Source organism: Ochotona princeps, chromosome 25 (genome assembly GCF_030435755.1).
Source record: "Ochotona princeps isolate mOchPri1 chromosome 25, mOchPri1.hap1, whole genome shotgun sequence".
Classification (NCBI taxonomy): Eukaryota; Metazoa; Chordata; class Mammalia; order Lagomorpha; family Ochotonidae; genus Ochotona; species Ochotona princeps.
This window is the reverse complement of record NC_080856.1, coordinates 6,539,639-6,551,324: the sequence shown is the minus strand read 5'-3', so window position 1 is coordinate 6,551,324 and position 11,686 is coordinate 6,539,639. Positions and strand designations below refer to the sequence as shown.

At 40.7% G+C, this 11,686-nt stretch overlaps 1 protein-coding gene across 1 annotated transcript in view; it reads right to left on the bottom strand.

The window, feature by feature from the left end:
- Window positions 1-965: 965 nt before the first annotated feature.
- WASL (WASP like actin nucleation promoting factor) overlaps window positions 966-11,686 on the bottom strand; it is a 61,767-nt gene continuing 51,046 nt past the window's right edge. The window contains exons 8-11 of the mRNA XM_004592491.3: window positions 11,396-11,549; window positions 8,070-8,587; window positions 4,488-4,596; window positions 966-3,565 (exon numbers count right to left, since the gene is read on the bottom strand). Of these exons, the coding sequence (XP_004592548.2) occupies window positions 3,504-3,565; window positions 4,488-4,596; window positions 8,070-8,587; window positions 11,396-11,549 (843 nt within the window). The 3' untranslated portion in view covers window positions 966-3,503. The remainder of the gene's footprint in view (window positions 3,566-4,487; window positions 4,597-8,069; window positions 8,588-11,395; window positions 11,550-11,686) is intronic.

Genomic DNA, 11,686 nt, shown 5'->3' with positions numbered 1-11,686 from the left:
GCCAACCGTGTTTCCCTCACATTTATCACGGCAGGTTTATCACACTCTTCCCCAGTGGCTTCCCTAAACAGCAAAGTTAAAGAACAAACTATGAATATCAAGAGATAATAAAAAACATGAATGATTCTGGAGGTGAGAGATGACAGCATTACTAAAATGAACACCTTCAGCTTCCCCACAGAGGATTTTTTGCAGTTCTATAAATAGGCCTTATCTTGCCCCTTGGCCTCTTAGGACCCTGTTTCCAAACCAGTCACTTCAGGAATCTCTCCACTGATTAGATAAACACAGGACAGGAACAATTTTGCAGCTTGTCACTTCAAAAATTACCTGCAAAGTTCAATACATTCTTAATGGTTGTACAAAATCGAAAGCTCTGTCAAGAACATTGTCTTGAAATGTTAAATGTGGCTGAAGGTTCCAGAAAGTATTCTTTACCATTCGATACTCCGAATTCCATAATTCCGTTCAATCTTCAGACATCTGCCTGCATCAGATTCAGGGAAACAGAAAGTTCTATTTACCAAAAAACAAGCTTCCTGTTTAAAATAAGTATTGTGTTTGAAACTGTTTATTAAAATCTACTGATTTCCCACAAAAAGTGCTAGACTACCTACTCACTGGAACAACCAGTAAACTCGAATTAACATTTTGGTTTAGAAAATTGCAACATTTTTGGAATGTGCAAGAGTTCCCGGCAGCGTGCCCTCACCCTGTGGCAAAGGCAGGAGCCACCGAGCAGCTGTGCTGCCTCCCTGCAGGACACAGTGTCCCATTCCTGGGCTCACCATGTTTACTTCATGGCACACTCACTGGCAGCAAGGCATGTGGGCTGCTGAAAATGTCAACCATTACTCCCAGCCACGTTCCCTTTGCTAGACTCTGCTATTTAAAATTCTTTGTTTTTTCCCATTTCAATCTCTTCATACTTGAACAAAAAGCACACTAATGTTGTATTGTTTGGGTCAAATTAATTTTATTATGTTCCATGATGAATTGCCACCAGTGCAACATCTGATTCACTATACATTTCAAAAAAAAATTTCACATACTAAAACAAAATTTCAGTTGATAAATGGAAATGAATGATTGAAAGTCTTTATGAATCTCATACATAGAATACGTGGCTAGCTGGAACTGTTAATCACGTAGCACTTAGATATAAAAAGCCTCATGCTAGTTTGTTAAATGCGAAGGCTACCAGAAAATCATCTAGCTGGAGTACATAGGCGAGGCTTTCAGACAACGCGAAGGTACAGTGCTCTTACGGTGCAAGACGGTGGAGGACTGAAACATGCAAGCCTGCATCCTACCTGGCGGAGCAGGTGTAATCTTCATGCCTGAACTCCATGGCTGCTGCTTTGACCAACAACGATTCAGATTGTGCGACAAATCTTTTTATTTTTTAATTAAAGGAAAAAACACAATAAATTATCTTTGGCAAATTATATATATGTGTGTGTGTGCATGTGTACATGTATATATACGCACACATTTTAAATGTTTAAAATTCTATTTTCAACTCAAAGAGTTTTCCTCAGAGCAGAGCTTGATAAATATTTATCATACTAAGGTTAGCTGGAACAGCAGAACTGGCCAAAAATTAGAGATCTTAGATTTGGCATTACCTTTAAAAGACATTTCTAAGAAAATTTTTATAATGTCAAAAGTTTTAAATGGGAAGATGTTCAATGCGATTTAAAATAATTACAGAGTTCTATTTTCTGCTTGCACACACTCCTCATTTCACTGGTTCGTAGTTGTTCAGCCTCATGCACACCAGACTTGCTGAGCTCAAGCCACGATAAACACAACAGAAGGCTCAAGCAGCAGAGGGCGCTGTTTTCACAAGAAACAAAAGTCTAGAATCTTTCCCCTGTGCTTAAATTACTCTTGCAAGGAAGGTAACATTCTTTGAATAACTTAACTATTTTACTGCACCACATACTGCTTTCAGCAACAAAACCTTTTAAATTATTTCTTATGATAACTAGATGCATGATCACTAGATTACGTGATAACAGGTTAAAAATTCAAGCCCAGTCTTGCAGGTCCAGCCTGTCAAGATCACACCCACACTAGGTCTGGGGTGGTCTAACTCTAGATAGCATCGTCTTTAGTTGGATATTGTGACTACAGCAATGAATACATTTGGAACTACATTCTGAACACGACTCAGTGTGAGGAAAAATGTTTGTATTTCAACCAATTTTCTACCTAAAATGTAAAGTAGGTAGGCGTGGTAGTGCTATAAGTGTGAAACCATCGCCTCTAGGCAGATCAGCAGGGTGCAGAGAGGCCAGGAAACCCTAACTAACACACCGGTTAGTATTCATAACAAATGTGCAGGTTGTAAAGTTTTATTTTAAAAAAGCAACCATTCAGTTATGTGTTCCAAGAAATCTGACATTGGGTCAACCAATATTTTAAGGAAAATGTCATCCTTCACTTGACATTTGACAAAAATCTGGAGAAATTATCAAAATAAAGATACGCAGAATGTTAGGTTTATTAGCATTACAGTACAAATCTTTACCAACTAGGTAAGAATTTTATGGTTGGTATTTCTCAACACTCAATCTATACAGATTACAAAATAAAAATATGTAATTCTATATCACTTTGATTTGTATAGCATTTGAAATAAAATATTAGAATAACCATAATGCATAAACCCATTTCATTCATGTAGAAGAAAATTTCTTTCCAAATTTTCAACTTACACAAATCTTCTCTTTTTCAGAACAATACTAAAAAATATTTTTCAGGGTTTGGCGAAAAAGACTCTGCCACATTTGTTACAACACAAAAACAGCCTCAATCAAGTACAGGCACGCAAGGGCTCACAGATCCCAGCCTGAACCATGGCGGCTGCACCAACACTGTAAGGGGCTGTCCGAGGCGGGTCCCTGGTTCTCCCAACGGGGTCCCTGCAGTGATCCGATGTAGTGTGTACGCTCAAGTCTGAGAAACAGTGTCAGTGTGTGATGTCTAGAACTGTGCAATGTGTCAGCTTCAACATTCATTTGTAGTGTTGTATTCAAAATGAAGGCTCTAGAGAAACTAAGGGCTGTGTCATTTAAAAAAGAATGCAGTGCTAGGCTAGATTTCAATAAGAAAATTTAGGTACAGAAAAAGTAGGGTATGAAAATAGTGTTTTCCTTCCGGCATTATAACTAGATTACATTAAGGTTTTTGTCAGTCTCACATACAATATTTAAACTCCCTTGTTGATGGAGTGAAAACATATTCACACCTCACGTGAGCATCCTGGTGTCAGCCTGCACACAGTCCCAGGGAGCAGCTTTGTAGAGGATTATGACAAACCTTTACAGATTATGTGAGGTATTGCACAGATTAATAATAAAAAAAAAGCAAAAAAAAGGGCAACAAAAATATACAGCAATTGGTAGAACATTTACATGATAATTTTACAGAAACCATAGACAGAAAGCAGTGTTTAGTATTTCACCTTAAAAATATATATTTATATAACATACAGATCAGTCTTCCCATTCATCATCATCCTCAAAATCTTCTTCATCATCTTCTTCATCATCTTCATCTAAAAGAAAATCAAGACAATTGAAGCATATGAATAAACAAAATGATGTCCCATAAATCTAGAGTGATTTCTCCATTTAATTCCTGAAACACAAACCATTTTTAGATTTTTATTTTTCAATAGATACATTTTTAAAGATTTATTCATTTTTCCTGGAAAAGCAGATCCACAGAGAGAGAAAAAGAGAGAGAGAGATCGAGATCTTCTGTCTGTTGGTTCACTCTCTAAGTGGCTACAATGGCCAGAGCTGAGCTGATGTGAAGCCAGGAGCTAGGAGTGTCTTTTGGGTCTCTCACACGGGTGCAGGGTCCCAAAGCTTTGGACCATCCTCTACTGCTTTCTCAGGCCAGCCCATGAGCAGGAAGCTGGGTGGGAAGTGGAGCAGCCTGACACAAGCCGGCACATGAGCTGGCACCCATATGGAATCCCAGTATGCTCACGGCAAGGATGTAGTTGCTGGGCCATCGCATCGTAGTTTATTTATTTTAAATAAATACATTAGTATTCTTTAGCAAACTGCTGAAACTTGGGAATCCTCCATTTTCTTAGTCCAGACTCTCACAGATGACAGAAACCTGAATTTTCTGTCCTGGAATGTCCTAAGATGAGACCTGGAAATCACAAGCCTATTTAGAGGTTGCTTGCCAGGAGTTCTATTAGTCTTTCCAGTAAGAGAAATAAGAGAAATAAAAGTGTCATTTTTCCTCCTAAAGCTTTTGCTCAAATTTATGGTTGTGGTGTCATGGCATACAGAAGGTTTCAGACAGACCCAGTTGCAGAAGCATCAACTGTTTATAAAATGCCCAAGAACTCATAACAGTAATTACTCCGACAGCACAGCAAGGCGAATGGGATAAAATGCTGTATCTATAAAATACAAATTAAAAGAGAGCATCCAACATTCCAGGGTATGAATTTGCACCTGAGGAATGAATGGCTTTGCTCCGTTTCTGCATCACTTCCATCAAGGCGCCGACAATCCCAGAAGTGGGTGCAGGCGTTGGTGGCGCAGAGTCTGGGCCATCAGATACCTAGGGAAGAAAGCACAACTCAACACTTCCTTTGCAAAAAATCTGTTCCCAGGACACTTTATTTTCTTAGGCTCATTTATCTTATAATAGGAAACGAAATTTAGAGACAATAAACTGGTAAGTCCGCAATGGGATTAATACGTTCAGACCAATCTGCTCCCTTACAAGAAGCCCTCTCTTTTTGCTGCACAAGCCATCCACACACTCCCAAGGTGACGGTCACATGACAATTCAACCTTCTCCTGTGGAACACCCGTATGGCACTGAGTTACTTCTGTTCATTCCAGTGCACAAACCTCAGCTGACCAAACTTTCAGGCTGTCTTCAAGGGAAGCATTCTCACACCCACAGTCATACTAACATACCAAGAAGCTCAGAAAAAATGCGGAAACTTCTGCCTTCCTAGACAAGTTGAGTCTGTATATTTGTATTTTTAATATCTCATGTGACAGAAAGTTATAGTCACCAGGTACATACTACAACTCAAAATGAACTTCCCTTCCCATACTATGTAAAGTCTCTTTAAAGTGTTCAGCTGAAAATCAGCTTTCAAAATAAACACTTTTCACAAGAAACCGACCCATCCCTAAGTGCAGCGCTTTCATCTGCTCCAGTCAGGGGAACAAAAATATCAGATTCTCACTAGAATGTGATTTCTCAAACGACAGTCCACCCAAGGTGCTCTCTGCTGGTAACGGGGATACTTTAAGGGAGAATACAGGAAGTAGGCTGATGTGCGGTTTAAAATTTTTTAAAAAAAGCGAACTTCTGGAAGGACTGTCATAAAGCTATTTTACTGAAAGGAGCCGCTGCTTTTACAAATACACTTTGAGTTTTGTCTCTGGACTTACTGATATAGTTTAAGATTATAATTAAAGATGGAGAAACACGAGTACTTATATAAAAGCTTATTTGCATATATTTGTTTAAATTCTAAATCAATTCCCACAAATTATTTTACTAAGACACACTTTATCTTGGTCTTTGTAACTTTTCCCGCAGTAGTCTTTATTTTTGGACAAAAGATCTTGTAAAAGGAATATTCAGAAAGGTCCCAGTGAGAAACAGACTGAGCCACCTAGCAGTACTTAAACGTTAGAGACCACATGCTAAGTATTAAAATTCCACAAAATGGGAAAAAAGAACAGAGTTTCTTCTCATTCCTCGTCTGCGCAAGGTCCCCAAAGCAGGGCATCTGCGTTCCTTCAGGCAATGCGGTGACAGGCAGGACTGCGACACTGTCAGCAAACACACTTCCTGGAGTGTGTGAGGAACGAATTCAAAATACACCTAAGTCAATACTTACATGTCTCCCAGGTATATTTTTAAGTACATCTATGATTGTATCTCGTCAGATTTATCACACAATAAATGGATAACCTATGCATAAAATTTAAAGAAACAGAGCTAAGGAAATTCCAACAACAACAAAACGGTTATTATTTTTAAAAACTGGGGTGAAGCACAGGCTCAGTTGTCACGCATTAGCACAGCAGTGAGCGACTACGCGCTCTAGGACATACACCGACTGCAGACAACAGGAGCGAGTACTTGGAAAAAAACAGCCTCGCGTCTTACACTCCACACTGGAGCACGCTTCTCTGGGCTGGATTCTGAGATTCAGTGAGAGGCTGGTTCCTCCCCCACCCCCATCCTGGACGGCAGCTGGGACAGGACGATGCAGAGAGTACAGTAAACAGAAAATGGCTACTTCAATTTGGAAATGAGGATGTGATTTTATTAGTTAAAAATAAACTGCCACCTTCTTACAGCGAAATGAGAAAAACTAAGTTTACTGTGGAGAAAACAAGTGGAAGAGCGAACACAGAAAGCCCTTCCAGGAAAGGGAGATGGAAACCATACTGAAACAGCAGCGATTCTGCTGCAGCAACTGTGCTCCACCTGCTATTCACTGGATCGTGGGCAGCCTCTCCACTAAGCATAACCTGAAGTTCTCCAACTGCTCGTGACAAGTGTTAATGGGAGAAGGCAGCTGAGCTGAATGCCCACGGCTGATCTAGGGGCTGCTGCGTGGCCTAGCAGCGAAGATCTGTCCCTTCTGAGAATGCCTGGGTTCCACGACTCCTACTGCAGGCCCTGGGAGGCCGCAGCGACAGCTCACAGGGCTGGACTCCCTCCCTGTCGGCATCCAGCCGTCACCGCCAACAGTGAGCCGGCTGGGGTTCTGCATTCCCCAGACTACACCTCCGAGGTCAGAAGCTCTTCCCACAACGCTATGCTAACATTTAAGTGCTCTCATTCACTTAGTTGTGTTTCCTATCTATCACTTTCCCTTCTACTCAAAGCTTCTGAGATTAGAAAGTTACCTTTAAATCCCAACACACAAGTTAACTTTAAATTCAAATGTGCATTTTGTATAGTGGTTAAGTGGTCTGGACGTCTCTCGTACTGGAACGGCTAGGTGCCAGTCTTGGTTCTGCTCCTGTTGGGCTAATGCCTATTTCGCAAGCAGCAGAGAGGCCCTGCCAGCCAGACCCACACTGCATTCCTGGCTTCTGTCTTTGGCCTCACCTGCCCTGGCTCTTCAGGGCTTTTGGGGAGCAAACCAGTGGATGGGATTTCTCTGTTCCTCAAATAAATAGAAATCACCCCAAAATTTCAAAGAAAAAAAAAAGTCCTCTATCATCTGTTTACTTCCAAGAAGAATCTGGTATCTATGACTCGTCTGAAGTCCAGCAGAACACATTATGTGCGAGGCTCAGAACAAATGTGTAAGTACAGACAGGGCAGGAGCCGGCAGGGCAGCTAGAGAGCTCCAGAACAAATCAGCCTGTCTCCTGCTGTGCTGTTCTTAAGACAGACAAAACACCACAAAACTCTGAAAGTTAAGAATGATTTTTACATGCTTAATGGTTGAAGGAAAATTGAAAGAAGATATATGATGTGGAAATTGTCTAACCTTTTCTAATTTACAGAATACAAAATGGTCATCACCGTCACATATTCTACTAGAAGTTTCTCAGATTTTCTGTGCAGCCTAATTGCTTGACTAATCTAAATTTCAGAACTTGAAAACTTCACAATATAATTTAGTTTTCATAAATGTATTGGCCTGGATTTATCAAGGTGAGTTCAAATGGTTTCAGGTAGTGCTATTTTGAATTCTGTACAATTATATAAATAAGCATTTTCTGTTTAAGTGTCTTTTACTTGAAAGTAAAGTCTAACATAAAAGAATTGCCAACATATTGCGAAATTCCATTTACATTAATTCTAGAAAAGGCAGAACTACTCTATGGTGGTCAGAGATTTTATTTTTCTTTTGCAGAACTAAACCGGGAGACATGATGTTCTGTGACAATAGAACTAAAATTTTCTTCATTTCGTTTATATAAAATATTTCAAAAATTAATATGGCTAAAAAACTACATGACAAGAGAAAAAAAATAAAAGCATACATTTTTCAAAGATCTTACAAATCCCTTCACATCCCACCACTCTGCATGACTTACAGACTTGAGCTGAATGCCCTGTCGGATCTGGTCCAGCAGCGCATCTCTCCCAGAGCAGGACACCGGTCGGCTGTTCTGTTCCACTTTCTTTAGCTGAGCACCCTCTCGAATTTGATCTAAAAGAGCTGCTTTGCTTCCTGCAGGACTTGGAACTTGATGGTCCCCATCAGAGGGCAGGCCAGGGGGAGGCGGTGGCCCTGGTGGTGGAGGAGGTGGAGGAGGTGGAGGAGGGGCCGCTGAGCCGGACAGAGGTGGCGGTGGTGGCGGCGGGGGTCCTGTGGGTGCTGAGGAGGGAAGGGCTGGAGGTGGAGAAGGGTACACCCTGTTTGGTGGTGGCGGAGGAACTCCTGCACCTGACCTGGAAGGAGGTGGAGGTGGAGGTGCAGCCGTGGGGGCTCGTGAAGGCGGGGGAGGAGGGGCGCCCCTTCCTCGGGCAGGGGGGGGAGGAGGGCCTGAGCTATGTGGTGGGGGTGGAGGAGGCGGCGGCCCTGCCCTTGATGGTGGTGGAGGTGGTGGTGCTGAAACAAAACAGAAAAAAAGAGGTTTTTTTTTCCTCCCACAACTATACTGAAAAAGCAATTCACTCTGACGTGTATAAATACAAAATAATATTACAAACTAAAAGTTTTATGTACACATTTTCTTTGCAAAACTATTTCTGCAGATGTTAACCCATGATTTTATTTGGTAATATTCAGCTTCAAGATAACCTTTCTGTTATTTCTTGAGAAACAGTCACTAAACTAGAATTTAGCTTTTAGGAATCAGTACCAATTTTGGAAATGTGGGAATTCTCTGTATTAAAACAACAGTGAAATTGAGCATTAGTATTATTTTACATTTAAAAATTAATGGATGCCTTCTCTATTTGAAGAATTAAGTACATTTAATATTTTTCTTTCAAAATTAATTCACATTTGTAGATTTAAGCGTAGGAAAAGCAGGAAACTAAGGAAAGCTGAATTTTCTAACTAGACCAAAAGCAGCACATCTTACAAATACAGAGAAAAGAAGAGAGGCTCTCCCTTTCACATAAAATGAATACTTCCGAACTAAAGACAATACTTCACACCTTAAGATTTCACACTGACAGCTTAGGTTTTCTGTGTGAAGTGACAGCAGGAGTCACTGAGCAGAGCGGGCTACACGACAGCCTGTATCTACACCTGACACAACAGACCACTGTACACTAACGGGCTTCAAATAACTGCACATATGCACACAATCACAAGTTACTTTTTACAATCCTATCACATACAAATTTTCAAGCCAGATTAATTAACTCCTCTTTTCCTAATTTTTTCCAAACTGTTGCATGTTAATTATACATCCTATCTACACATATCTGTGGTTTTACATGGCCTGCAAACGGAAGGTCTCCAAGTTCTATTCTAAAATGTTGCAGAGAGGATCCTGAATACAATTACAAAAATTGTTATTCTACATTCTTAAAAGTATGTTTTGTTTTGTTTTTTACTTCATTGGAAAGGCAGATTTAAAAAAGAGGAGAGACAGAGAGGTCTGCCATCTGCTGGCTCCCTCCCGAAATGGTTGCAATGGTTGGAGCTGAGCTGATCCAAAGCTGGGAACCAGGAGCTGCTTCTGGGCCTCCCATATGGGTGCAGGGCCCAAGGATTTGGGCCATTCTCTACTGCTTTCAGGAGCCATAAGCAGGGAGTCTGATGGGAAGTGGAGCAGTCAGGACAGGAACCAGTGTTCATACAAGATGCCAGCACCACAGGCAGAGGGTTAGCTGACTGTTCTACCACACCAAGCCCCAAAGCATTTTTTTTTAAATACTTGTATCTTTCAATGGTTGTTGTATGGAATTCAATGAAGAACTCTGCCCAATTTGATGTTTTAAAAGCAGGTAAAATAAAAAGCATGAAGAAATCAACTTCAGCAAGGTCAACTGAGTTGCAGATATTCAGGGAGAGGGTATTAGTGTCGTAAGTGTGTAAGGCCAGCCAGGGAGAACTGAGAGCAGCTGTACTGTGCGGCTGCTGGCAGAGCTGACCAAGGATGGTGCTCCAGGCCAGCAGCAACTGGGACTGAAACACAGCATGACAAACAGCTGCGCTGTGCCTGCCATGTTTTCGGAAATTCAAAGAACGTGCAAATGTAATTGTTCACAAAGTGAAACAGATTCGCCTTCTGCCGGCTTCCGCAGAAACAGCCGTTTCTCCATGGCAGTAGCTGACGTCACACTTGCTTCCCTTCCTACTCCACTGAGAGTGACGGCAGAAATATCATCCTTACACCCAAACATCCTGAGTCCAGGGCTCACAACTGCTGGCGAGAATGCATCAACCAATGCATGCAAGCATTGAGCATGCAAATGAGCCAATCAATACTGAACAGATAGTACCAGCAAAAAAATACACATGTAAGTCAAATATCTCATTTGAAACAATACATTCTCAAAGTGAAGTTTTAGCTGACATTTTTGCCCTGCTATGAGAATGTAAATATTAGGAACGGAACAGGTGTCAGAGGAACACGTCGGCACAGAGCGGCTGCCTGCGAGACAACTTGCATTTTACTGTGATAACCAACGTACAGCTAATGTACAGACACGTTAAATGAATTATCAGATTTTCACAAACTGCAAATTGAACTGTCAGGTGCTAAGAGAAAGTATATTTTATACAACAAAAAAGCACGCATCTCAAAATTAATAAAAAGATTTCCATTTATATTCTGAAAACATACTACTGATTAGAATGATAACATTTCAATCACTACTTCTGAACTACAAGCAACTTTACTGGTGGGTTCTAGAGTCTATTGAGAAATACTTAACGATATGTACACAGATTGTTTTTGAATTCTAAAATGGAACAGATGGAAGATTTTGAATGGATTTTCATGAATTCAATATAAAACTTAAAAAAATAAAGAAAAGAAAAGAAGCAGGGGCCCAGCACCATGGTGTGGGGGCTCAGCAGCCTTGCAGGCCTTCCGTGTAGCTGTCAGTGTGAGCCCTAGCTGCTCCAGCAGCTTTATGGTCCCGCACCTGCTAAGCGACAGAGAGTGGCCCTAGGACACGGGGGCCCGAAGAAGCCCCTGGCTCTTAGTTTCGGCCTGGTGTGGCCACTCGGAATGATTATCACATCGAACATAATTTCCCCTCTCTCTCTCTGTTTTACTTCTCAAATAAATAACATGAATCGTTTTTAAATAACAAAAAGCAGAATCTTGCCAAGTTTTTTAGTTACATCAAAATTAAATATAACATGCTGGGTCAAATTAACTATCCATAAATTCGAACATTTTGCTCAAAAAATGAAACTGACACCAAGAGCTGAAAAAAGAAGAAAAGTTACCTTGCCTTCGTAGTTCATTTTTAACAGCTTCAACACCTCCCGTTTTCTCAATGAAGTCATATATAACTTTCGATGTTTCCCTGTCTTTAAGCTGTGCCTCTGAGATGCCACACAAATCGAAAAGATTCTTCAATTCTGGATCCAAATTATTCAGCTACAACAGATAAAGCAACTGCTAGCATTAACAACCTATCCCAGTTTATTAAAATAAATATGACAAACTTAATTCTGTCTTAATTAAAATATTTGTTAATGAACTTCCAACACGGCTGAGTAATTACATGCTAACTA